The sequence below is a fragment of the Hemitrygon akajei genome, unplaced genomic scaffold, assembly GCF_048418815.1.
Source record: "Hemitrygon akajei unplaced genomic scaffold, sHemAka1.3 Scf000050, whole genome shotgun sequence".
Classification (NCBI taxonomy): Eukaryota; Metazoa; Chordata; class Chondrichthyes; order Myliobatiformes; family Dasyatidae; genus Hemitrygon; species Hemitrygon akajei.
This window is the reverse complement of record NW_027331936.1, coordinates 4850265-4876559: the sequence shown is the minus strand read 5'-3', so window position 1 is coordinate 4876559 and position 26295 is coordinate 4850265. Positions and strand designations below refer to the sequence as shown.

At 51.2% G+C, this 26295-nt stretch overlaps 2 protein-coding genes across 2 annotated transcripts in view; both read right to left on the bottom strand.

Moving 5' to 3' along the window:
- Nucleotides 1-4890: 4890 nt before the first annotated feature.
- Nucleotides 4891-9817, bottom strand: LOC140721065 (ribonuclease inhibitor-like). The gene is made up of 8 exons (XM_073035928.1): nucleotides 9766-9817; nucleotides 7490-7660; nucleotides 7164-7334; nucleotides 6838-7008; nucleotides 6512-6682; nucleotides 6183-6353; nucleotides 5860-6027; nucleotides 4891-5695 (listed from the first exon to the last, which is right to left on the bottom strand). The coding sequence occupies exons 3-8, from the start codon at nucleotides 7328-7330 to the stop codon at nucleotides 5608-5610; spliced, it is 936 nt and encodes a 311-aa protein (XP_072892029.1). The 5' UTR covers nucleotides 7331-7334; nucleotides 7490-7660; nucleotides 9766-9817; the 3' UTR covers nucleotides 4891-5607.
- A 2445-nt stretch (nucleotides 9818-12262) lies between these two features.
- The window catches only part of LOC140721085 (NACHT, LRR and PYD domains-containing protein 3-like), a 113679-nt gene continuing 99646 nt past the window's right edge, over nucleotides 12263-26295 (bottom strand). Inside the window, exon 7 of the mRNA XM_073035951.1 lies at nucleotides 12263-12353. Within this exon, the coding sequence (XP_072892052.1) occupies nucleotides 12263-12353 (91 nt within the window). The remainder of the gene's footprint in view (nucleotides 12354-26295) is intronic.

Genomic DNA, 26295 nt, shown 5'->3' with positions numbered 1-26295 from the left:
ATGGGACGGTGTGGAGGGAGATTCACTCTGTGTCTGACCCCGGAAATGTGTGATGGGACAGTGTGGAGGGAGAGTCACTCTGTGTCTGACCCTGGGAGTGTGTGACGTGATGGTGTGGAGGGAGATTCACTCTGTGCCTGACCCCGGGTGTGTGTGTGACGGGACGGTGTGGAGGGAGATTGCCTCGGTGTCTGACCCCGGGAGTGTGTGATGGGACGGTGTGGAGGGAGATTCACTATGTCTGATCCCGCGAGTGTGTGATGGGACGGTGTGGACGGAGATTTTCTCTGTGTCTGACCCGGGAGTGTGTGATGGGACGGTCTGTTGGGAGATTCACTGTGCTTCTGACCCCGGGAGTGTGTGATGGGACGGTGTGGAGGGAGATTCACTCTTTGTCTGACACCGGAAGTGTGTGATGGGACGGTGTGGAGGGAGATTCTCTCTGTGTCTGACCCCGGAAGTGTGTGATGGGACGGTGTGGTGGGAGATTCACTCTGTGTCTGACCCCGGAAGTGCGTGATGGGACGGTGTGGAGGGAGATTCACTCTGTGTATGACCCCGGAAATGTGTGATGGGACAGTGTGGAGGGAGAGTCACTCTGTGTCTGACCCTGGGAGTGTGTGATGGGACGGTGTGGAGGGAGATTCACTCTTTGTCTGACCCCGGAAGTGTGTGATGTGACGGTGTGTTGGGAGATTCACTCTGCGTCTGACCCCGGGAGTGTGTGATGGGACGGTGTGGAGGGAGATTCACTCTTTGTCTGACACCGGAAGTGTGTGATGGGACGGTGTGGAGGGAGATTCACTCTGTGTCTGACCCCGGAAGTGTGTGATGTGACGGTGTGGTGGGAGATTCACTCTGTGTCTGACCCCGGAAGTGTGTGATGGGACAGTGTGGAGGGAGATTCACTCTGTGTCTGATCCCGCGTGTGTGTAATGGGACGGTGTGGAGGGAGGTTGTCTCTGTTTCTGTCCCCGGGATTGTGTGATGGGACGGTGTGGTGGGAGATTCACTCTGTGTCTGACCCCGGGAGTGTGTGATCGGACGGTGTGGAGGGAGATTCACTCTGTGTCTGACCCCGGAAATGTGTGATGGGACAGTGTGGAGGGAGAGTCACTCTGTGTCTGACTCTGGGAGTGTGTGACGTGACGGTGTGGAGGGACATTCAGTCTGTGTCTGAACCCGGGTGTGTGTGATGGGACGATGTGGGGGTAGCTTCACTCTGTGACTGTGCCGGGGGAGTGGCTGATGGACGGTGTGGAGGGAGCTTCATTCTATGTCTGAACCCAGGAGTGTGTGCTGGTACAATGCAGAGGGAGATTCACTCTGTGTCTCACCCTGGGAGTGTGTGATGGGACGGTGTTGAGGGAGATTCACTCTGTGTCTGACCCCGGGAGTGTGTGATGGGACAGTGTGGAGGGAGATTCACTCTGTGTCTGACCCCGGGATTGTGTGATGGGACGGTGTGGAGTGAGATTCACTCTGTGTCTGTCCCCGGGAGTGTGTGATGGGACAGTGTGGAGGGAGATTCACTCTGTGTCTGACCCCGGAAGTGTGTGATGGGACGGTGCGGAGGGAGATTCACTTTCTGTCTGACCCCGGGAGAATGTGATGGGACGGTGCTGAGGAGCTTCACCCTGTGTCTGACCCCGGGAGTGTGTGATGGGAAGGTGCGGAGGGAGAATCATTCTGTGTCTGACCCCGGGAGAGTGTGATCGGACGGTGCGGAGGGAGATTGTCTCTGTGTCTGACCCCGGGAGTGTGTGATGGGACGGTGTGGAGGGAGATTCACTCTGTGTCTGACCCCGGGAGTGTGTGTGACGTGACTGTGCGGAGGGAGATTCACTCTGTGTCTGACCCCGGGAGTGTGTGTGACGTGACGGTCTGGAGGGAGATTCACTCTGAGTCTGACCCCGGGAGAGTGTGATGGGACGGTGCGGAGGGAGATTGTCTCTGTGTCTGACCCCGGGAGTGTGTGATGGGACGGTGTTGAGGGAGATTCACTCTGTGGCTGACCCCAGGAGTGTGTGTGACGTGATGGTGTGGAGGGAGATTCACTCTGTGTCTGACCCCGGGAGTGTGTGTGACGTGACGGTGTGGAGGGAGATTCACTCTGTGCCTGACCCCGGGTGTGTGTGTGACGGGACGGTGTGGAGGGAGATTGCCTCGGTGTCTGACCCCGGGAGTGTGTGATGGAACGGTGTGGAGGGAGATTCACTCTGTCTGATCCCGCGAGTGTGTGATGGGACGGTGTGGAGGGAGATTTTCTCTGTGTCTGACCCGGGAGTGTGTGATGGGACGGTGTGTTGGGAGATTCACTCTGCGTCTGACCCCGGGAGTGTGTGATGGGACGGTGTGGACGGAGATTCACTCTTTGTCTGACACCGGAAGTGTGTGATGGGACGGTGTGGAGGGAGATTCACTCTGTGTCTGACCCCGGAAGTGTGTGATGTGACGGTGTGGTGGGAGATTCACTCTGTGTCTGACCCCGGAAGTGTGTGATGGGACGGTGTGGAGGGAGATTCACTCAGTCTGATCCCGCGTGTGTGTAATGGGACGGTGTGGAGGGAGATTGTCTCTGTTTCTGTCCCCGGGATTGTGTGATGGGACGGTGTGGTGGGAGATTCACTCTGTGTCTGACCCCGGGAGTGTGTGATGGGACGGTGTGGAGGGAGATTCACTCTGTGTCTGACCCCGGAAATGTGTGATGGGACAGTGTGGAGGGAGAGTCACTCTGTGTCTGACCCTGGGAGTGTGTGACGTGATGGTGTGGTGGGAGATTCACTCTGTGTCTGACCCCGGGTGTGTGTGTGACGGGACGGTGTGGAGGGAGATTGCCTCGGTGTCTGACCCCGGGAGTGTGTGATGGGACGGTGTGGAGGGAGATTCACTCTGTCTGATCCCGCGAGTGTGTGAAGGGACGGTGTGGAGGGAGATTTTCTCTGTGTCTGACCCGGGAGTGTGTGATGGGACGGTCTGTTGGGAGATTCACTCTGCGTCTGACCCCGGGAGTGTGTGATGGGACGGTGTGGAGGGAGATTCACTCTTTGTCTGACACCGGAAGTGTGTGATGGGACGGTGTGGAGGGAGATTCACTCTGTGTCTGACCCCGGAAGTGTGTGATGGGACGGTGTGGTGGGAGATTCACTCTGTGTCTGACCCCGGAAGTGTGTGATGGGACTGTGTGGAGGGAGATTCACTCTGTGTCTGATCCCGCGTGTGTGTAATGGGACGGTGTGGAGGGAGATTGTCTCTGTTTCTGTCCCCGGGATTGTGTGATGGGACGGTGTGGTGGGAGATTCACTCTGTGTCTGACCCCGGGAGTGTGTGATGGGACGGTGTGGAGGGAGATTCAGTCTGTGTCTGAACCCGGGTGTGTGTGATGGGACGATGTGGGGGTAGCTTCACTCTGTGACTGTGCCGGGGGAGTGTCTGATGGACGGTGAGGAGGGAGCTTCATTCTATGTCTGACCCCAGGAGTGTGTGCTGGTACAATGCAGAGGGAGATTCACTCTGTGTCTCACCCTGTGAGTGTGTGATGGGACGGTGTGGAGGGAGATTCACTCTGTGTCTGTCCCCGGGAGTGTGTGATGGGACAGTGTGGAGGGAGATTCACTCTGTGTCTGACCCCGGAAGTGTGTGATGGGACGGTGCGGAGGGAGATTCACTTTCTGTCTGACCCCGGGAGTGTGTCATGGGACGGCGCTGAGGGAGCTTCACTCTGTGTCTGACCCCGGGAGAGTGTGCTGGGACGGTGCTGAGGGAGCTTCACCCTGTGTCTGACCCCAGGAGAGTGTGATGGGACGGTGTGGAGGGAAATTCACTCTGAGTCTAACCCCGGGAGTGTGTGATGGGACGGTGTGGAGGGAAATTCACTCTGAGTCTTCCCTGGGAGTTTGTGATGGGATGGCTTTGAGGGAGCTTCACTCTGAGTCCGACACCAGGAGTATGTGATGGTACGATGCAGATGGAGATTCACTCTGTGTCTCACCCTGGGAGTGTGTGATGGGACAGTGTGGAGGGACATTCAGTCTGTGTCTGAACCCGGGTGTGTGTGATGGGACAGGCCATCTTGGCCCTTCTCTTCCGTGCTAAACACTCACTCTCTACCATGTCCCACTGACCTGCACTCACCCCATAACCATCCATTCCTCTCCTGTCCATATACCTATCCAATTTTTTTTTAAATGACAAAATTAAACCCGACTCTGCCACTTCTACTGGAAGCTCGTTCCATACAGCTACCACTCTCTGAGTAAAGAAGTTCTCCCTCGTGTTACCCCTAAACTTTTGCCCCCTGACTCTCAACTCATGTTCTCTTGTTTGAATCTCCCCTACTTTCAATGGAAAAATCTTTTCTACATCAACTCTATCTATCCCCCTCATAATTTTAAATACGTCTATTAACCCCCCCCCCCCCCCCCCTTCAACCTTCAACCTTCTACGCTCCGAAGAATAAAGACCTAACTTGTTCAACCTTTCCCTGTTACTTAGGTGCTGAAACCCAGGTAACATTCTAGTTAATCTTCTCTGTACTCTCTCTGTTTTGGTGACATCTTTCCTATAATTCGGTGACCAGAACTGTACACAATACTCCAAATTCGGCCTGATCAATGCCTTTTCCAATTGTAACATTACATCCCAACTCCTCGACTGAATGCTCTGATTTATAAAGGCCAGCATACCAAAAGGTTTCTTCAGCACCCTATTCACATGAGATTCCACCTTCAGGGAACTATGCACCATTATTCCGAGATCACTCTGTTCTACTGCATTCCTCAGTGCCCTACCATTTCAGTTCATCGGGTGCTGGGGGCAGCAGTAACCCCATGTCACTGATTCTCCTCTAATGAGACCAAAGTCAGACACCAAGACACTAAGTTACAGCGGTTTATTGATATAATCATGACAAATGTAAATCGACTCTCTCACAGTCACACACAATTAACTGACCGGCGACAACGAGTGACCGGTTGAATAATCAGTCCCGTCTCTAACCGTCACTCTGCATCGGGGAACCGATGATTATAAAATCACACTTCAGGGCCGTGTCCGGGATCGCTGCAGATCCAGGGTCACTGCCGAGGCATTTGTCAATTTAACATCATTATATCGGCCAGGCTGCCGAATGCACCGTCCTCAGCAAAGGGGACAAAAGGATTCTCTCCCGGGATCATTCCCCCCACCCCGGGACACCGGTGTCCCAGACTGAGCCCCGGATCCCCGGGCTCTTCCTGTCTGAGTAATTCCCCGGGGTGTCACGTGGGGAGTCTCGAACAGGCACATCCGGCGGAAGCTGCCCCGCCGGACAACAGGCGGAAACACGTCACTGCGGGACCGCTGCGAGCGACGCACACAGCGCGAGTCCGGTTCCGTTAAAACCGTTGGGAATCAGCCCCGGCGCGCGGCCGTTAAAGGTAAGGGCGGGAGTTAAAGGGGAGGGCGGGGAGTCGGCCAAATGTCCCCATCCCGCGGGCGGGGATGTTCACACATTCAGATGTTCACACGATCACTGTCAGTCCGTGTCTGACTCCCTGCAGAGGTCTCAGTTCCTTCATCCCGGTCTCACTGAACCGATTGGGCGGGGATGTTCACACATTCAGATGTTCACAGATCCACTCTCAGTCCGGGTCTGACTCCCTCCAGAGATCTCAGTTCCTTCTCCCCGGTCTTACTGAACCGATTCTCCTCCAGCCTGAAACAGATGGGAGAATAAAGATGAAATAAACAGATTACACAACAGTGTCAGTAACAGGGGACCGGGGTTAATGTTTCAACAACACTCACAGACAAATATCACCAGAAAACCCGCGGATCCGCTGATATTTTATCACATTGAACATTAACACAAACACTCACCGGATCCACTCCAGACTCGGGAGGGTCAGTATGAGGCGGCGGAGAGCGGGGACAGATCGGTCTGTCAGTGAGTTTGATCTCAGGTCCAGATCCGTCAGTGATGGGTTTGTACTGAGAGCGGAGACGAGATCCTCGGCACCAGAATCTGTGAGACCGACATCCCTCAGCCTGGAGATGAGAGAGAGTGAGGGTGAAGGACACAGAGAGACAGGAGACGGTACAAATCCCCGGTGTTTATCAGTAACACAATTACTGATCACATTAATGTTCAGTGTCAGACACCCAGTGACTGTAAACACAATCTCCCACAGTCTGGTACTTACCACAGTGTCTGTATTTTACACTCCGGGTTCCTCAGAGCCTCAGACACCAGTTTCACTCCTGAATCTCCCAGTTCATTATAACTCAGGTCCAGCTTCGTCAGTGATGGGTTTGTACTGAGAGCGGAGACGAGATCCTCGGCACCAGAATCTGTGAGACCGACATTGTCCAGCCTGGAGATGAGAGAGAGAGTGAGGGTGAAGGACACAGAGAGACAGGAGACAGTACAAAACCCCAGTGTTTATCAGTAACACAATTACTGATCACATTAATGTTCAGTGACTGTAAACCCAGTGACTGTAAACACAATCTCCCACAGTCTGGTACTTACCACAGTTTCTGTATTTTACACTCCGGGTTCCTCAGAGCCGCAGACACCAGTTTCACTCCTGGATCTCCCAGTTTATTCAAACTCAGGTCCAGCACCGTCAGTGATGGGTTTGTACTGAGAGCGGAGGCGAGATCCTCGGCACCAGAATCTGTGAGACCGACTTTCCACAACCTGGAGATGAGAGAGAGTGAGGGTGAAGGACACAGAGAGACAGGAGACGGTACAAATCCCCAGTGTTTATCAGTAACACAATTACTGATCACCTTAATGTTCAGTGTCAGACACCCAGTGACTGTAAACACAATCTCCCCCAGTCTGGTACTTACCACAGTTTCTGTATTTTACACTCCGGGTTCCTCAGAGCCGCAGACACCAGTTTCACTCCTGAATCTCCCAGTTTATTATCACTCAGGTCCAGCTTCGTCAGTGATGGGTTTGTACTGAGAGCGGAGGCGAGATCCTCGGCACCAGAATCTGTGAGACCGACCTTTCTCAGCCTGGAGATGAGAGAGAGTGAGGGTGAAGGACACAGAGAGACAGGAGACGGTACAAATCCCCGGTGTTTATCAGTAACACAATCACTGATCACATTAATGTTCAGTGTCAGACACCCAGTGACTGTAAACACAATCTCCCACAGTCTGGTACTTACCACAGTTTCTGTATTTTACACTCCGGGTTCCTCAGAGCCGCAGACACCAGTTTTACTCCTGAATCACCAAGTTTATTATCACTCAGGTCCAGCTCCGTCAGTGATGGGTTTGTACTGAGAGCGGAGGCGAGATCCTCGGCACCAGAACATGTGAGACCTATCTCCATCAGGCTGGAGATGAGAGAGAGTGAGGGTGAAGGACACAGAGAGACAGGAGACGGTACAAATCCCCAGTGTTTATCAGTAACACAATTACTGATCACATTAATGTTCAGTGTCAGACACCCAGTGACTGTAAACACAATCTCCCACAGTCTGGTACTTACTCCAGTTTCTGTATTTTACACTGCCGGTTCCTCAGAGACTCAGACAGCAGTTTCACTCCTGAATCTCCCAGTTCATTATAACTCAGGTACAGATCCGTCAGTGATGGGTTTGTACTGAGAGCGGAGGCGAGATCCTCGGCACCAGAATCTGTGAGACCGACCTTTCTCAGCCTGGAGATGAGAGAGAGTGAGGGTGAAGGACACAGAGAGACAGGAGACGGTACAAATCCCCAGTGTTTATCAGTAACACAATTACTGATTATTTTCCTCAGCACGACTGCGCAAGTCGGCCAGAGAGAACAGCGAGAAGAGTTTAAAAGGAAGACAGATTTACAGAGCGAGCTTCAGAGGAGCGGGAGACAGAGTAGGAAGGCTTTGGCTCAACGGGGCTTCGGCGATAAAGGGTCGAGGCGAGGTAGGTTATCTGTTTACAATACAGACAGAGAGTATGTGTGTGAGGCTGGTTTTCTGTGCTCGGTGTCAGATGTGGGAGATCCTGGAGACTCCCAGCCTCCTGGACGGCAACATCTGCACCCGGTGTGTCGAGCTGCAGCTCCTTAGGGACCGAGTTAGGGAACTGGAGATGCAGCTCGATGACCTTCGTCTGGTCAGGGAGAGCGAGGAGGTGATAGAGAGGAGTTACAGGCAGGTGGTCACACCGGGGCCACGGGAGACTGAAGAAATGGGTCACAGTCAGGAGAGGGACGGGCAAGAAGCAGATACTAGGGAGTACCCCTGTGGCTGTACCCCTCGACAATAAGTACCCCTGTTCGAGTACTGCTGGAGAGGGAGTAACAACAGCTACACCTCTGGCACAGAGTCTGGCCCTGTGGCTCAGGAGGGGAGGGAAAGGAAGGGGATGGCAGCAGAGATAGGGGACTCTATAGTCAGGGGGTCAGAGAGTTGATTCTGTGGATGCAGGAAGGAAACTCGGATGGTAGTTTTCCTCCCAGGTTCCAGGGTCCAGGATGTTTCTGATCACGTCCAAGATATCGTGCAGTGGGAGGGAGAACAGCCAGAGGTCGTGGTACATATTGGTACCAGTGACATAGGTAGGAAAAGGGAAGAGATCCTGAAAACAGAGTACAGGGTGTTAGGAAGTAATTTGAGAAGCAGGACCTCAAAGGCAGTGATCTCGGAATTACTGCCTGTGCCACGTGACAGGGAGAATAAGATTAGGATGAGGTGGAGGATAAACGTGTGGCTGAGGGATTGGAGCAGGAGGCAGAGATTCAGATTTCTGGATCATTGGGACCTCTTTTGGAGCAGGTGTGACCTGTACAAAAATGACGGGTTGCACTTGAATTCCCGGGGGACCAATATCCTGACAGGAAGGTTTGCTAAGGCTACTGGGGAGAGTTTAAACTAGAATTGCTGGGGGGAGGGAACCAAATTGATGTGATGGAGGAGAGGAAGGTTGGCTCACAAATAGAGAGAATTTGGAGATAGTGTGAAAGGGAGGATACGCAGGTGATAGAGAAGGGAGGCACTCAGTCCGATGGTTTGAGATGTGTCTATTTTAATGCAAGGAGTATGATGAATAAAACGGATGAGCTTAGAGCGTGGATCAGCTCTCGGAGCTATGATGTTGTGGCCATTACAGAGACTAGGATGGTGCAGGGGCAGGAATGGCTACTTCAAGTGTCAGGATTTAATTGTTTCAGAAAGGACAGTGAGGGAGGCAAAAGAGGTGGGCACCTGGCACTGTTGATCAGAGATAGTGTCACGGCTACAGAAAAGGAGGATGTCATGGAGAGGTTGTCTACGGCGTCTCTGTGGGTGGAAGTTAGAAACAGGAAGGGGTCAATAACTCTACTGGGTGTTTTGTATAGACCACCCAACAGTAACAGGGACATCGAGGAGCAGATAGGGAGACAGATTCTGGAAAGGAGTAACAATAACAGGGTTGTTGAGGTGTGAGATTTTAATTTCCCAAATATTGATTGACAGCTCTCTAGAGTGAGGGGTTTAGAAGGGGTGGAGTTTGTTAGGTGTGTTCAGGAAGGTTTTCTGACACAATATGTAGATAAGCCTACAAGAGGAGAGGTTGTACTTGATCTGCTATTGGGAAATGAACCTGGTCAGGTGTCAGGTCTCTCAGTGGGAGAGCATTTTGAAGATAGTGATCACAATTCTATCTCTTTTACCATAGCATTAAAGAGGGATAGGAACAGGGAAGTTAGGGAAACCTTTAATTGGAGTAAGGGGAACTATGAGGCTATCAGGCTGGAACTTGTATGCATAAATTGGAAACAGATGTCCTCAGGGAAACATACCGATGAAATGTAGAAAATGTTCAGGGGATATTTGCGTGGGGTTCTGAGCAGGTACATTCCAATGAGACATGGAAAGGATGGTCGGGTACAAGATCCATGGCACAGAAAGGCCGTTGTAAATCTAGTCAAGAAGAAAAGAAGAGCTTATGAAAGGTTCAAAAAATTAGGTAATGATATGAATCTGGAAGATTATAAGGCTAGCAGGAAGGAGCTTAAGAATGAAATCAGGAGAGCTAGAAGGGGCCATGAGAAGGCCTTGGCGGACAGGATTAAGGAAAACCCCAAAGCATTCTGCAAGTATGTGAAGAGCAAGAGGATAAGATGTGAGAGAATAAGACCAAACAAGTGTGACAATGGAAAAGTGCGTATGAAACCGGAGGAAATAGCGGAGGTATTTAATGAATCATTTGCTTCAGCATTCATAACGGAAAAGGATCATGGCAATTGTAGGGATGACTTGCAGTGGACTGAAAAGCTTGAGAATGTAGATATTAAGAAAGAGGATGTGGTGGAGTTTTTGGAAAGCATCAAGTTGGATAAGTCACCGGGACTGGAAGAGATGTACACCAGGCGACTGCTGGAAGTGAGGGAGGGGATTGCTGAGCCTCTGGCGATGATCTTTGCATCATCAATGAGGACGTGAGAGGTTCCGGAGGATTGGAGGGTTGCGAATGTTGTTCACTTATTCAAGAAAGGGAGTAGGGATAGCCCAGGAAATTATAGGCTAGTGAGTCTTACTTCAGTGGTAGGTAAGCTGATGGAAAAGATCCTGAGAGGTAGGGTTTATGAACATCTGGAGAGGCAAAATATTATTAGGAATAGTCAGCATGGCTTTGTCAAAGGTAGGTCATGCCTTACGAGCATGAATGATATTTTTGAGGATGTGACTAAACACATTGATGAAGGTAGAGCAGTATAGTGTATATAGATTTCAGCAAGGCATTTGATAAGGTACACCATGCAAGACTTATTGAGAAAGTAAGGAGGCATGGGATCCAAGGGGACATTGCTTTGTGGATCCAGAACTGGCTTGCCCACAGAAGGCAAAGAGTGGTTGTAGATGAGTCATATTCTGCATGGAGGCCGGTGACCAGTGGAGTGCCTTAGGGATCTGTTCTGGAACCCCAAGTCTTTGTGATTTTTATAAATCACCTGGATGAGGAAGTGGAGGGATGGGTTAGTAAATTTGATGATGACACAAAGATTGGGGGTGTTGTGGATAGTGTGGAGGGCTGTCAAAGGTTACAACGGGACATTGATAGGATGCAAAACTGGGCTGAGAAGTGGCAGATGGAGTTCAACCCAAATAAGTGTGAAGTGGTTCACTTTGGTATGTCAAATATGATGGCAGAATATAGTATTAATGGTAAGTCTTGGCTGTGTGGCGGATCAGAGGGATCTTGGGGTCTGAGTACATAGGACACTCAAAGCTGCTATACAGGTTGACTCTGTAGTTAAGAAGGCCTACGGTGTATTGGCCTTCAGCAGTCATGGGATTGAGTTTAAGAGTCGAGAGGTAATGTTTAAGAGTTGAGAGGTTATGAGGGGGATAGATCGAGTTGACGTGGATAGGCTTTTTCCGTTGAGCATAGGGGAGATTCAAACAAGAGGACGTGATTTGAGAGTTAGGGGGCAAAAGTTTAAGGGTAACACGAGTGGGAATTTCTTTATTCAGAGAGTGGTGGCTGTGTGGTAGAAGTGGTAGAGGCAGTTTCGATATTGTCATTTAAAGTAAAATTGGATAGGTAAATAGACAGGAAAGGAATGGAGGGTTACGGGCTGAGTGCGGGCCAGAGGGAGTAGGTGAGAGTAAGCGTTTGGCATGGACTACAAGGGCCAAGATGTCCTGTTTCCATGCTGTAATTGTTATATGGTTATATGTTGCAGCAATATAGGACCCTGGTCAGACCCCACTTGGAGTACCGTGCTCAATTCTGGTCGCCTCACTATAGGAATGACGTGGAAACCATCGAAAGTGTGCTGAGGAGATTTACGAGGATGTTGTTTGGATAGGGGACCAAGCCTTATGAGAATAAGTTGAGTGAACTCAGCCTTTTCTCTTGGAGTGACGGAGGATGAGAGGTGGCTTGGTAGAGGTGTACACGATAATGAGAGGCATTGATCATGTAGATAGTCAGAGGCTTTTCCCCAGGGCTGAACTGGCTAGCACGAGAGGGCATAGTTTTAAGGTGCTTGGAAGTAGGTACAGAGGAGAGGTCAGGGGTAAGTTTTTTTACACGGAGAGTGGTGAGTGTGTGGAATGGGCTGCTGGCGGCGGTAGTGGAGGCGGAAACGATCGGATCTTTAAACTCCAGGAAGGCTACATGGAGCTTAGAAATATAGTGGGCTATGGGTAAAACTGAGGTAATTATAAGGTAGTGACATATTCGGCACAGCGTTGTGGGCCGAAGGGCCTCTATTGTAGGTTTTCTATGTTTCTTAATGTTCATGGTCAGACACCCAGTGACTGTAAACACAATCTCCCTCAGTCTGGTACTTACCACAGTGTCTGTATTTTACACTCCGGGTTCCTCAGAGCCGCAGACACCAGTTTCACTCCTGAATCTCCCAGTTCATTCTGCCCAAGCCTAAACACAAACAGACAAATTGATGAACAAAGTGATTCAAACCGTGGGTCTGGGGGGAATTTCTCTCACTCGGATATTTCAGTAAACATTAAACCCTTCAGTAAATCACTGATCGGAGTTCGCACCACTGTCAATATCCCTCACTGACCAGCTCCAATGTATTCACCAAATGTCAGTAATTTAGTTTGTCAGTGTGACCCTGTAAACTCTCCCATTTCCAGATGGCTAAACAAAATGTTCCTAACAGAAAAGCAGAAATGTCAATGGGATACAGTGAAATAGACCCACCCGAGCTAAAGGGATGGGGAAGAGAGATCCCACAGGAGGAAGGGGGATGGGGAAGAGAGAACGCGCAGGAGGAATGAGGATGGGGAAGAGAGATCCCATGGCAGGAAGGGGGATGGGGAAGAGAGATCCCACAGGAGGAAGGGGGATGGGGAAGAGAGATCCCACAAGAGGAAGGGGGATGGGGAAGAGAGATCCCACAGGAGGAAGGGGGATTGGAAAGAGAGATCCCACAGGAGGAAGGGAGATGGGGAAGAGAGATCACACAGGAGGAAGGGGGATGGGGAAGAGAGATCCCACAGGAGGAAGGGGGTTGGGGAAGAGAGATCGCACAGGAGGAAGAGGGATGGGGAAGAGAGATCGCACAGGAGGAAGGGGGATGGGGAAGAGAGATCGCACAGGAGGAAGGGGGATAGGGAAGAGAGATCCCAGGGCAGGAAGGGGGATGGGGAAGAGAGATCCCAAAGGAGGAAGGGGGATGGGGAAGAGAGATCCCACAGGAGGAAGGGGGATTGGAAAGAGAGATCCCACAGGAGGAAGGGAGATGGGGAAGAGAGATCACACAGGAGGAAGGGGGATGGGGGAGAGAGACCCCACAGGAGGAAGGGGGATGGGGAAGAGTGATCCCAAGGAGGAAGGGGGATGGGGAAGAGAGATCCCACAGGAGGAAGGGGGTTGGGGAAGAGAGATCGCACAGGAGGAAGAGGGATGGGGAAGAGAGATCGCACAGGAGGAAGGGGGATGGGGAAGAGAGATCGCACAGGAGGAAGGGGGATAGGGAAGAGAGATCCCAGGGCAGGAAGGGGGATGGGGAAGAGAGATCCCATGGCAGGAAGGGGGATGGGGAAGAGAGATCCCACTGGAGGAAGGGGGATGGGGAAGAGAGATCCCACAGGAGGAAGGGAGATGGGGAAGAGAGATCCCACAGGAGGAAGGGGGATAGGGAAGAGAGATCCCAGGGCAGGAAGGGGGATGGGGAAGAGAGATCCCATGGCAGGAAGGGGGATGGGGAAGAGAGATCCCACTGGAGGAAGGGGGATGGGGAAGAGAGATCCCACAGGAGGAAGGGAGATGGGGAAGAGAGATCCCACAGGAGGAAGGGGGATGGGGAAGAGAGTTCCCACAGGAGGAAGGGGGATGGGGAAGAGAGATCCCACAGGAGGAAGGGGGATGGGGACGAGAGTTCCCACAGGAGGAAGGGGAATGGGGAAGAGAGATCCCACAGGTAGAAGGGGGATGGGGAAGAGAGATCCCACAGGAGGAAGGGGGATGGGGACGAGAGATCCCACAGGAGGAAGGGGGATGGGGAAGAGAGATCCCACAGGAGGAAGGGGGATGGGGAAGAGAGATCGCACAGGAGGAAGGGGGATGGCGAGGAGAGATCCCATGGCAGGAAGGGGGATGGGGAAGAGAGATCCCACAGGAGGAAGGGGGATGGGGAAGAGAGATCCCACAGGAGGAAGGGGGTGGGGAAGAGAGATCCCACAGGAGGAAGGGGGATGGGGAAGAGAGATTCCACAGGAGGAAGTCAGATGGACGAGTGATCCCAAAGGTGGAAGTGTGATGGGGAAGGGATATCCCACACGAGGAAGGGGGTTGGGAAGGAGAGTGCATGAAGGGGGAAGGGGAGGAGAGATCCCACAGGAAGAAAAGGGGTGGGGAAGTTAAATCCCATTGGAAGAATGGGGATGGGGATGAGATGCCACAGGAGGAAGGGAGATGGGGAAGAGAGATCCCACAGGAGGAAGGAGGATGGGGAAGAGAGATCCCACAGGAGGAAGGAAGATGGGGAAGAGAGATCCCACAGGAGGAAGGAGGATGGGGAAGAGAGATCCCACAGGAGGAAGGAGGATGGGGAAGAGGGATCCCACAGGAGGAAGGAGGATGGGGAAAAGAGATCATACAGGAGGAAGGGGGATGGGGATGAGATGCCACAGGAGGAAGGGAGATGGGGAAGAGGGATCCCACTGGAGGAAGGGGGATGTGGAAGAGAGATCATACAGGAGGAAGGGGGATGGGGAAGAGAGATCCCACAGGAGGAAGGGGGATGGGGAAGAGAGATCCCACAGGAAGAAGGGGGATGTGGAAGAGAGATCATACAGGAGGAAGGGGGCTGGGGAAGCGAGATCCCACAGGAGGAAGGGGATGGGCAATAGGAATCCGACAGGAAGAGGAGGTACATGGAAGAGAGATTCCACAGGAGGAAGGGGGATAGGGAAGAGAGATCCCACAGGAGGAAGGTGAAGGGAGTGGATAAGAGAGACGCAACGTGAGGAAGGGGGATGGGGAAGAGCAATTCCACAGGAGGAAGGAGCATCAGGAGAGAATCAGCAGGAGGAAGTGTGATGGGGTAGAGCGATCCTACGGGAGGAGGGGAGCTGAGAAAGTCAGATGCCACAGGAAGAGGGGAATGGGAACAGAGGCCCAACTGCAGGAAGGGGGATGGTGAAGAGAGAGCCCAGAGGAGGAAGGGGGATGGGGAAGAGAGATCCCACAGGAGGAAGGGGGTGGGGAAGAGAGATCCCACAGGTGGAAGGGGTGGGGAAGAGAGATTCCACAGGAGGAAGGGGGATGGGGAAGAGAGATACCACAGATGGAAGGGGGTGGGGAAGAGAGATCCCACAGGTGGAAGGGGTGGGGAAGAGAGATTCCCCGAGGAAGGGGGATGGGGAAGAGAGATACCACAGGTGGAAGGGGGTGGGGAAGAGAGATCCCACAGGAGAAAGGGGGATGGGGAAGAGAGATTCCACAGGAGGAAGTCAGATGGACGAGTGATCCCAAAGGTGGAAGTGTGATGGGGAAGGGATATCCCACACGAGGAAGGGGGTTGGGAAGGAGAGTGCATGAAGGGGGAAGGGGAGGAGAGATCCCACAGGAAGAAAAGGGGTGGGGAAGTTAAATCCCATTGGAAGAATGGGGATAGGGATGAGATGCCACAGGAGGAAGGGAGATGGGGAAGAGAGATCCCACAGGAGGAAGGAGGATGGGGAAGAGAGATCCCACAGGAGGAAGGAGGATGGGGAAGAGAGATCCCACAGGAGGAAGGAGGATGGGGAAGAGAGATCCCACAGGAGGAAGGAGGATGGGGAAGAGGGATCCCACAGGAGGAAGGGGGATGTGGAAAAGAGATCATACAGGAGGAAGGGGGATGGGGTAGAGGGATCCCACAGGAGGAAGGAGGATGGGGAAGAGAGATCCCACAGGAGGAAGGAGGATGGGGAAGAGAGATCCCACAGGAGGAAGGAGGATGGGGAAAAGAGATCATACAGGAGGAAGGGGGATGGGGATGAGATGCCACAGGAGGAAGGGAGATGGGGAAGAGGGATCCCACTGGAGGAAGGGGGATGTGGAAGAGAGATCATACAGGAGGAAGGGGGATGGGGAAGAGAGATCCCACAGGAGGAAGGGGGATGGGGAAGAGAGATCCCACAGGAAGAAGGGGGATGTGGAAGAGAGATCATACAGGAGGAAGGGGGCTGGGGAAGCGAGATCCCACAGGAGGAAGGGGATGGGCAATAGGAATCCGACAGGAAGAGGAGGTACATGGAAGAGAGATTCCACAGGAGGAAGGGGGATAGGGAAGAGAGATCCCACAGGAGGAAGGTGAAGGGAGTGGATAAGAGAGACGCAACGTGAGGAAGGGGGATGGGGAAGAGCAATTCCACAGGAGGAAGGAGCATCAGGAGAGAATCAGCAGGAGGAAGTGTGATGGGGTAGAGCGATCCTACGGGAGGAGGGGAGCTGAGAAAGTCAGATGCCACAGGAAGAGGGGAATGGGAACAGAGGCCCAACTGCAGGAAGGGGGATGGTGAAGAGAGAGCCCAGAGGAGGAAGGGGGATGGGGGAGAGATCCCACAGGAGGGTGGAAGATGGGGAACAGAGATCCCACAGGTGGATGGGGTCGTGTGATCCCACAGGAAGAAAGTGGATGGGGAAGATTAATCCCACAGGAGTACGGAGATATGGAAGAGTGGTTCCACAGAAGGAAGTCGAATGGATGAGTGATCTCAAAGGAGAAATGCCAATGGAGAAGCGAAATCCCTCATGAGTTTGGGGGGATGGGGAAGAGAGATCCCACGGGAGGAAGGGGAATGGGAAAGAGAGATCCCACGGGAGGAAGGGGGATGGGGAAGAGAGATCCCAAGGGAGGAAGGGGGATGGGGAAGAGAGATCCCACAGGAGGAAGGGGGATGGGGAAGAGAGATCCCACAGGAGGAAGGGGGATGGGGAAGAGAGATCCCACAGGAGGATGGGGCTGGGGAAGAGAGATCCCACGGGAGGAAGGGGAATGGGAAAGAGAGATCCCACGGGAGGAAGGGGGATGGGGAAGAGAGATCCCAAGGGAGGAAGGGGGATGGGGAAGAGAGATCCCACAGGAGGAAGGGGGATGTGGAAGAGAGATCCCACAGGAGGAAGGGGGATGGGGAAGAGAGATCCCACAGGAGGATGGGGGTGGGGAAGAGAGATCCCACAGGAGGAAGTCATATGGACGAGTGATCCCAAAGGAGGAAGGGTGATGGGGAAGGGATATCCCACAGGAGGAAGGGGGATGGGGGAGAGAGATCCCACAGGAGGAAGGGGGATGGGGGAGAGAGATCCCACAGGAGGATGGGGAAGAGAGATCCCACAGGAGGAAGGGGGGTGGGGGAGCGAGATCCCACAGGAGGAAGGGGGATGGGGGAGCGAGATCCCACAGAAGGAAGGGGGATGTGGAAGAGAGATCCCACAGGAGGAAGGGGGATGGGGAAGAGAGATCCCACAGGAGGAAGTCATATGGACGAGTGATCCCAAAGGAGGAAGGGTGATGGGGAAGGGATATCCCACAGGAGGAAGGGGGATGGGGGAGAGAGATCCCACAGGAGGAAGGGGGATGGGGGAGAGAGATCCCACAGGAGGAAGGGGGATGGGGAAGAGAGATCCCACAGGAGGAAGGGGGATGGGGGAGCGAGATCCCACAGGAGGAAGGGGGATGGGGGAGCAAGATCCCACAGGAGGAAGGGGCATGGGGGAGAGAGATCCCACAGGAGGAAGGGGGATGGGGAAGACAGATCCCACAGGAGGAAGTCAGATGGACGAGTGATCCCAAAGGAGGAAGGGTGATGGGGAAGGGATATCCCACACGAGGAAGGGGGGTGGGGAAGAGAGAACCCACAGGAGGAAGTCATATGGACGTGTGATCCCAAAGGAGGAAGGGTGATGGGGAAGGGATATCCCACAGGAGGAAGGGGGATGGGGGAGAGAGATCCCACAGGAGGAAGGGGGATGGGGAAGAGAGATCCCACAGGAGGAACGGGGATGGGGGAGAGAGATCCCACAGGAGGAAGTCAGATGGACAAGTGATCCCAAAGGAGGAAGGGTGATGGGGAAGGGATATCCCACACGAGGAAGGGGGTTGGGAAGGAGAGTGCATGAAGGGGGAAGGGGAAGAGAGATCCCACAGGAAGAAAGCGGGTGGGGAAGATAATTCCCATTGGAAGAAGGGGGCTGGGGATGAGATGCCACAGGAGGAAGGGAGATGGGGAAGAGGGATCCCACAGGAGAATGGGGGATGTGGAAGAGAGATCCCACAGGATGAATGGGGATGTGGAAGAGAGATCCCACATGTGGAAGGGATTGGGGAAGGGATAGTTCCCTCAAGAGGAATGAAGATGTGGAAGAGAGATCCCAAAAGAAGAGTGGCGGATGGGAACAGAGGCCCCAGACGAGAAAGGGTGATGGTGAATAGAGATCCCACAGGAGGAGGGGGGATGTGTAAGAGAGATCCCACAGGAGGAAAGGGATGGGGAAGAGAGATCCAAAAGGGGGATAGGGAAGAGAGATCTCACAGGTGGAGGTCGGATGGATGAGCGATCCAAAAGCAGGAAGGAAGATGTGGAAGAGAGATCCCAAAAGAAGATTGGGGGATGGGAATAGAGTACCCACACGAGAAATGGTGATGTTGAATAGAGTTCCCACAGGAGGATGGGGGATGGGGAAGAGAGATTCCACAGGAGGAAGTCAGATGGACGAGTGATCCCAAAGGAGGAAGGGTGATGGGGAAGGGATATCCCACAGGTGGAAGTGGGATGGGGAAGAGAGATCCCACGGGAGGAAGGGGGTTGGGAATGAGAGAGCCCACAGCATGAAGGGGGAAGGGGAAGGGAGACCAACAGCCGGGATGGAGAAGAGAGATCCCACAGGAAGAAAGGTGGTGGGGAAGATAAATACCACCGGAGGAAAGGAGATGGGGAAGAGAGATACCACAAGAGGAAGGGGGATGTGGAAGAGAGATCCCACAGGAGGAAGGGGGATGTGGAAGAGAGATCATACAGGAGGAAGGGGGTTGGGGAATAGGGATCCGACAGGAAGAGGAGGTACATGGAAGAGAGATTCCACAGGAGGAAGGGGGATAGGGAAGAGAGATCCCACAGGAGGAAGGCGAAGGGGGTGGATAAGAGAGACCCAACGTGAGGAAGGGGGATGCGGAAGAGAGATTCCACAGGTGGAAGGGGGATGGGGAAGAGCAATTCCACAGGAGGAAGGAGCATCAGGAGAGAAACAGCAGGAGGAAGTGTGATGGGGTAGAGCGATCCTACGGGAGGAGGGGAGCTGAGAAAGTCAGATGCCACAGGAAGAGGGGAATGGGAACAGATACCCAACTGCAGGAAGGGGGATGGTGAAGAGAGAGCCCAGAGGAGGAAGGGGGATGGGGAAGAGAGATCCCACAGGAGGAAGGGGGTTGGGGAAGAGAGATCGCACAGGAGGAAGAGGGATTGGGAAGAGAGATCGCACAGGAGGAAGGGGGATGGGGAAGAGAGATTGCACAGGAGGAAGGGGGATAGGGAAGAGAGATCCCAGGGCAGGAAGGGGGATGGGGAAGAGAGATCCCATGGCAGGAAGGGGGATGGGGAAGAGAGATCCCACTGGAGGAGGGGGATGGGGAAGAGAGATCGCACAGGAGGAAGGGGGATGGGGAAGAGAGATCCCATGGCAGGAAGGGGGATGGGGAAGAGAGATCCCACAGGAGGAAGGGGGATGGGGAAGAGAGTTCCCACAGGAGGAAGGGGGATGGGGAAGAGAGATCCCACAGGAGGAAGGGGGATGGGGAAGAGAGATCCCACAGGAGGAAGGGGGATGGGGAAGAGAGATCCCACAGGAGGAAGGGGGATGGGGAAGAGAGATCGCACAGGAGGAAGGGAGATGGGGAAGAGAGATCGCACAGGAGGAAGGGGGATAGGGAAGAGAGATCCCAGGGCAGGAAGGGGGATGGGGAAGAGAGATCCCACAGGAGGAAGGGGGATGGGGAAGAGAGATCCCACAGGAGGAAGGGGGATGGGGAAGAGAGATCGCACAGGAGGAAGGGGGATGGGGAAGAGAGATCGCACAGGAGGAAGGGGGATAGGGAAGAGAGATCCCAGGGCAGGAAGGGGGATGGGGAAGAGAGATCCCACTGGAGGAGGGGGATGTGGAAGAGAGATCGCACAGGAGGAAGGGGGATGGGGAAGAGAGATCCCATGGCAGGAAGGGGGATGGGAAAGAGAGATCCCACAGGAGGAAGGGGGATGGGGAAGAGAGTTCCCACAGGAGGAAGGGGGATGGGGAAGAGAGATCCCACAGGAGGAAGGGGGATGGGGAAGAGAGTTCCCACAGGAGGAAGGGGAATGGGGAAGAGAGATCCCACAGGAGGAAGGGGGATGGGGAAGAGAGATCCCACAGGAGGAAGGGGGATGGGGACGAGAGATCCCACAGGAGGAAGGGGGATGGGGACGAGAGATCCCACAGGAGGAAGGGGGATGGGGAAGAGAGATCCCACAGGAGGAAGGGGGATGGGGACGAGAGATCCCACAGGAAGAGGAGGGACGTGGAAGAGTGATCATACAGGAGGAAGGGGGTTGGGGAAGCAAGATCCCACAGGAGGATGTCAGATGGGGAAGGTGCATCGCACAGGAAGGAGGGGGATGGGGAAGGGAGATCCCACAGCTGGATTTCTACCCGTGCCACGTGCCAGTGAGACTAGAAATAGGAAGATAATGCAGCTAAATACGTGGCTGAGGGGATGGTGCATGAGGGTGGGGTTCATGTTTCTGGACAATTGGGCTTTCTTCCGGGGAGGTGGGACCAGTTCGATTTGGACAGTTTGCACCTGAACTGGAGGGGACTAACATCCTTGCCGGTAGGTTGGCAAGTTCTGCTCCGGGGGTTTTGAACTAGATTGCAGGGGGAGGGGAACTAGAGTGTTAGAGCAGATAGTGAGGTGGAGGAGGATAAGGGTCATGCGAGAACTGCTTGTATAGACAGATATCAAAGGATTGAACGTGATAGAAATGTTCTCAGGTGCATCTATTTCAATGCAAGGAGTATTGTACGTAAGGCCGATCAGTTTACATCGTAGATTGGCACATGGTGATTTCGACATTATTGTTATTAGTAACACTTGGTTGCAGGAGGGGCAGGACTTATAACTATATAACCATATAACAATTACAGCATGGAAACAGGCCATTTTGGCCCTTCTCGTCCGTGCCGAACGCTTACTCTCATCTAGTCCCACTGACCCGCACTCAGCCCATAACCTTCCATTCTATTCCTGTCCAGATACCTATCCTCTTTTACTTTAAATGACAATACCGAACCTGCCTCTACCACTTATACTGGAAGCTCGTTCAACACAGCTACCACTCTCTGAGTAAAGAAATCAGCCCTCGTGTTACCCTTAAACTTTTGCCTCCTAACTCTCAACTCATGTCCTCTTGTTTGAATCTCCCCTATTCTCAATGGAAAAAGCCTATCCACATCAACTTTATCTATTCCCCCTCATAAGTTTAAATATCTCTATCAAGTCCCTCCTCAACCTGCTATGCTCTAAAGAATAAAGAGATAACTTGTTCAATCTTTCTCTGTAACTTAGGTGCTGAAACCCAGGTAACATTCTAGTAAATCTTCTCTGTACTCTCTCTATTTTGTTGACATCTTTCCTATAATTCGCTGACCAGAACTGTACACAGTACTCTAAATTCAGCCTTGCCAATCCCTTGTACAATTTTAACATTACATCCCAACTCCTATACTCAATACTCTGATTTATAAAGGCCAACATACCAAAAGCTTTCTTCACCACCCTATCCACATGAGATTCCACCTTCAGGGAACTATGCACCATTATTCCTAGATCACACTGTTCTACTGCATTCTTCAATGCCCTACAATTTACCATGTATGTCCTATTTGGATTATTCCTACTAAAATATAGCACCTCACACTTATCGGCATTAAACTCCATCTGCCATCGTTCAGCCCACTCTTCTAACTGGCCTAAATCTCTCTGCAAACTTTTAAAACCTACTTCATTATCCACAACGCCACCTACCTTAGTATCATCTGCATACTTACAAATCCAATTTACCACCCCATCATCCAGATCATTAATGTATATGACAAACAACATTGGACCCAGTACAGATCCCTGAGGCACACCACTAGTCACCGGCCTCCAACCTGACAGTTATCCACCACTACTCTTTAGCATCTCCCATCCAGCCACTGTTGAATCCATTTTAATACTTCAATATTAATGCCTAACGACTGAACCTTCCTAACTAACCTTCTGTGTGGAACCTTGTCAAAGACCTTACTGAAGTCCGTATAGACAACATCCACTGCTTTACCCTCGTAACCTCTTCAAAAAATTCAATAAGATTTGTCAAACATGACCTTCCACGCACAAATCCATGTTGACTGTTCCTAATCAGACCCTGTCTATCCAGATAATTATATATACCATCTCTAAGAATACTTTCCATTAATTTACCCAGCACTGACGTCAAACTGACAGGCCTATAATTGCTAGGTTTACTCTTAGAACCCTTTTTAAACAATGGAACAATATAAACAATACGGCAATCCTCCGGCACCATCCCCGTTTCTAATGACATTTGAAATATTTCTGTCAGAGCCCCTGCTATTTCTACACTAACCTCCCTCATGGTTCTAGGGAATATCCTGTCAGGATCCAGAGATTTATACACTTTGATATTCCTTAAAAGCTCCAGCTTCATGTTCCGAGGTTCCACTGTTTCAGACGTGATAGAGGGGAGGGATGAAAGGGGGAGAAGTGGCATTACCAGTCAGGGAGAATATCACAGCTGTGCGTAGACGGGACAGCCCAGAGGGTTCGTCTACAGAGGCCATATGGGTGGAGCTGAGGAACGGGGAAGCTGCGACCACACTAATAGGGTTGTATTATAGACCGCCCAATAGTCAGAGAGAATTGGAGGAGCAAATCTGTAGAGAGATAGCAGACCAATGTAAGAAACATAAAGTTGTAATCGTAGGGGATTTTAACTTTTCACATATTGACGGGGACGCCCAGTCTGAGAAAGGGTTAGATGGCGTGGAGTTTGTCAAATGTGTTCAGGAAAGTTTTCTAAATCAATATATTGAGGTACCAACGAGAGAGGGTGCAGTACCTGATCCCCTATTAGGGAACCAGACAGGTCAGGTGACAGAAGTATATGTAAGCAAACATTTTGGGTCCAGTGACCATAATGTCATTAGTTTCAAGATAATTCTGGATAAGGATAGGACTGGTCCACCAGTTAAGGTTCTGAATTGAAGAAGGGCCAATTTTGTGGAAATGAGGGAGAATCTGGGAAGAGTGGATTGGGATAAGTTCTTTTCTGGCAAGGATGTGTTCAGTAAGTGGAACGCTTTCAAGGGTGAAATTTTGAGAGTGCAGAGTTTGCATGTTCCTGCCAGGATTAAAGGCAAAGTTAACAGGGATAGTGAACCTTGGTTTTCAAGGGATATTGGCGATCTGGTTAAGTAGGTGGTTAGCAGGTATAGGCAACAAGGGACAAATGAGGTACTTGAAGAGTACAGAAAATGTAAGGGATTACGAAAGAAGGAAATTAGGAAGGCAAAAAGAAGACATGAGGTTGCTTTGGCAGATAATGTGAAGCTAAACCCGAAGGGTTTCTACAAGTATATTAAGAGTAAAAGGATAGTAAAGGACAAAATTGTTCCCCTTGAAGATCAGAGTGGTCTTCTATGTGTGGAGCCTCACGAGATGGGGGAGATCTTAAAGTTTTTTTGTGTCAGTGTTTACTCAGGAAACTGGCATAGCGGATATGGAATTAAGGCAAACAAACTGTAGTGTCATGGAACATATAGATTTTAAAGAGGAGTAGCTGCTTGCTGCCTTACAGTAAATACAGGTAGTTAAATCCCCCGGGCCTGACATGATATTTTCTCGGACCTTGAGAGAGACTAGTGTAGAAATTGCAGGGGCCCTGGCAGAAATATTTAAAATGTCCTCAGCCACGGGTGCGGTGCCGGAGGATTGGAGGGTAGTTCATGTAGTTCCGTTGTTTGAAAAAGGCTCCAAAAGTACACCAGGTAATTACAGGCCAGTGAGCCTGACATCAGTAGTAGGTAAATTAGCGGAAAGTGTTCTGCGAGATTGGATATACAAGGATTTGGACAGCCAAGGGCTGATTAAAGATAGTCATCATGGCTTTGTGTGTGGTAGATCATGTTTAATGAATCTTGTAGTGTTTTCCAAGGAGGTTACCAAGAATGCATATGAAGGAAAGGCTGCGGATGTTGTCTACATGGACTTTTGTAAGGGCTTTGACAAGGTCCCACTTAAGAGTTTAGTTCTAAAGGTCCAGACACTAGGTATCCATGGAGAGGTTGTAAACTGGATTTGAAATTGGCTGTGTGGGACAAGACAGAGAGTGGTAGTGGATGATTGCTTCTCAGACTGGAGGCCTGTGACTAGTGGTGTGCCTCAGGGATCTATGCTGGGGCCATTGTTGTTTGTTGTCTGTATCAGTGATCTAGATGATAATGTGATAAATTGGATCAGCAAGTTTGCTGATGACACTAAGATGGAGGCGTTGTGGACAGCGAGGAAGGCTTTCAAAGCTTGCAGAGGGATCTGGACCAACTGGAAAAATGGGCCAGGAAATGGCAGATGGAATTTATAACATATGACATATAACCATATAACAATTACAGCACGGAAACAGGCCATCTCGGCCCTAGTCCATGCCGAATGCTTACTCTCACCTAGTCCCATCTACCTGCACTCAGCCCTTAACCCTCCATTCCATTCCTTTCCTGTCCATAAACCTATCCAATTTTTTTGTAAATGACAAAATTGAAACTGCCTCTACCACTTCTACTGGAAGCTCGTTCCACAGAGCTACCATTCTCTGAATAAAGAAGTTCCCCCTCGTGTTAACCCTAAACTTTTGCTCCTTCACTATCAACTCATTCCCTCTTGTTCTAACCTCCCTTACTCGCAATTGTAAAAAACTATCCACGTCAACTCTGAGTATCCCCCTCATAATTTTGACTACCTCTATCAAGTCCCCCCTCAACCTTCTACACTCCAAAGAATAAAGACCTAACTTGTTCAACCTTTCCCTGTAACTTAGGTGCAGAAACCCAGGTAACATTCTAGTAAATCTCCTCTGTATTCTTTCTATTTTGTTGACATCTTTCCTATAATTCGGTGACCAGAACTGTACACAATACTCTAAATTTGGCCTCACCAATGCCTTGTACAATTTTAACATTACATCCTAACTCCTATACTCAATGCTCTGAATTATAAAGCCAGCATACCAAAAGCTTTCTTCACCACCCTATCCACATGAGATTCCACCTTCAGGGAACTATGCACCATTATTCCGAGATCACTCTGTTCTACTGCATTCCTCAATGCCCTATCATTTACCATGTATGTCCTATTTGAATTATTCCTACCAAAATGTAGCAGCTTACACTTATCAGCATTAAACTCCATCTGCCATCGTTCAGCCCACTCTTCTAACTGGCCTAAATCTTTGAACAACAAACTTTGAAAACTTCATTATTCACAACACCACCACCTATCTTAGTAGTATCTGCACACTTACTAATCCAATTTACCATTCCATCATCCAGACCATTAATGTATACGACAAACAACATTGGACCCAGTACAGATCCCTGAGGCACACCACTAGTCACCACTTTAATGCAGACAAGTGTGAGGTGTTGCATTTTGGAACGACTGATCAAGGTAGGACATACACAGTAAATGGTAGGGCACTGAGAAGTGCGGAGGAACAAAAGGATCTGGGGGTTCAGATACACAAGTCCCTGAAAGTGGCGTTACAGGTAGACAGGGTTGTAAAGAAGGCTTTTGGCATCCTGGCATTCATAAATCAAAGTACTGAGTATAGGAGTTGGAATATTATGATGAGGTTGTATAAGGCATTGGAGAGGCCAAATTTGGAGTATTGTGTGCAGTTCTGGTCACTGAACTATAGGAAGGATATCAGTGGGATTGAAAAAGTGCAGAGAAGATTTACTAGGATGATGCCTGGTCTTCAGGAGTTGAGCTACAAGGAAAGGTTGAACAGGTTAGGACTTTATTCCTTGGAGCGCAGAAGAATGAGGGGAGATTTGATGGAAGTTTACAAAACTCTGAGGGGTATAGACAGGGTAATTGCGAATAGGCTCTTTCCACATAGATTAGGAGAGATAAATTACAAGAGGACTTGGCTTCAGAGTGAAAGGGGAAAGGTTTAGGGGGAAATTCTTCACTGAGAGTGTGGAACGAGCTGCCATCTGATGTAGAAAATGCGGACTCACTCTTAAGCTTTACGAATAAATTGGATAGATACAT

Excerpts from the sequence above, each read along its gene's own strand:
- LOC140721065 (XM_073035928.1), bottom strand. The coding sequence starts at position 7,330 with ATGGAGATAGGTCTCACATGTTCTGGTGCCGAGGATCTCGCCTCCGCT. Across the intron at positions 7,009-7,163 it reads TGTAAAATACAGAAACTGTG|GCTGAGAAAGGTCGGTCTCA; the intron begins GTAAGTACCAGA and ends TCTCATCTCCAG. Across the intron at positions 6,354-6,511 it reads TGTAAAATACAGAAACTGTG|GCTGGACAATGTCGGTCTCA; the intron begins GTAAGTACCAGA and ends TCTCATCTCCAG.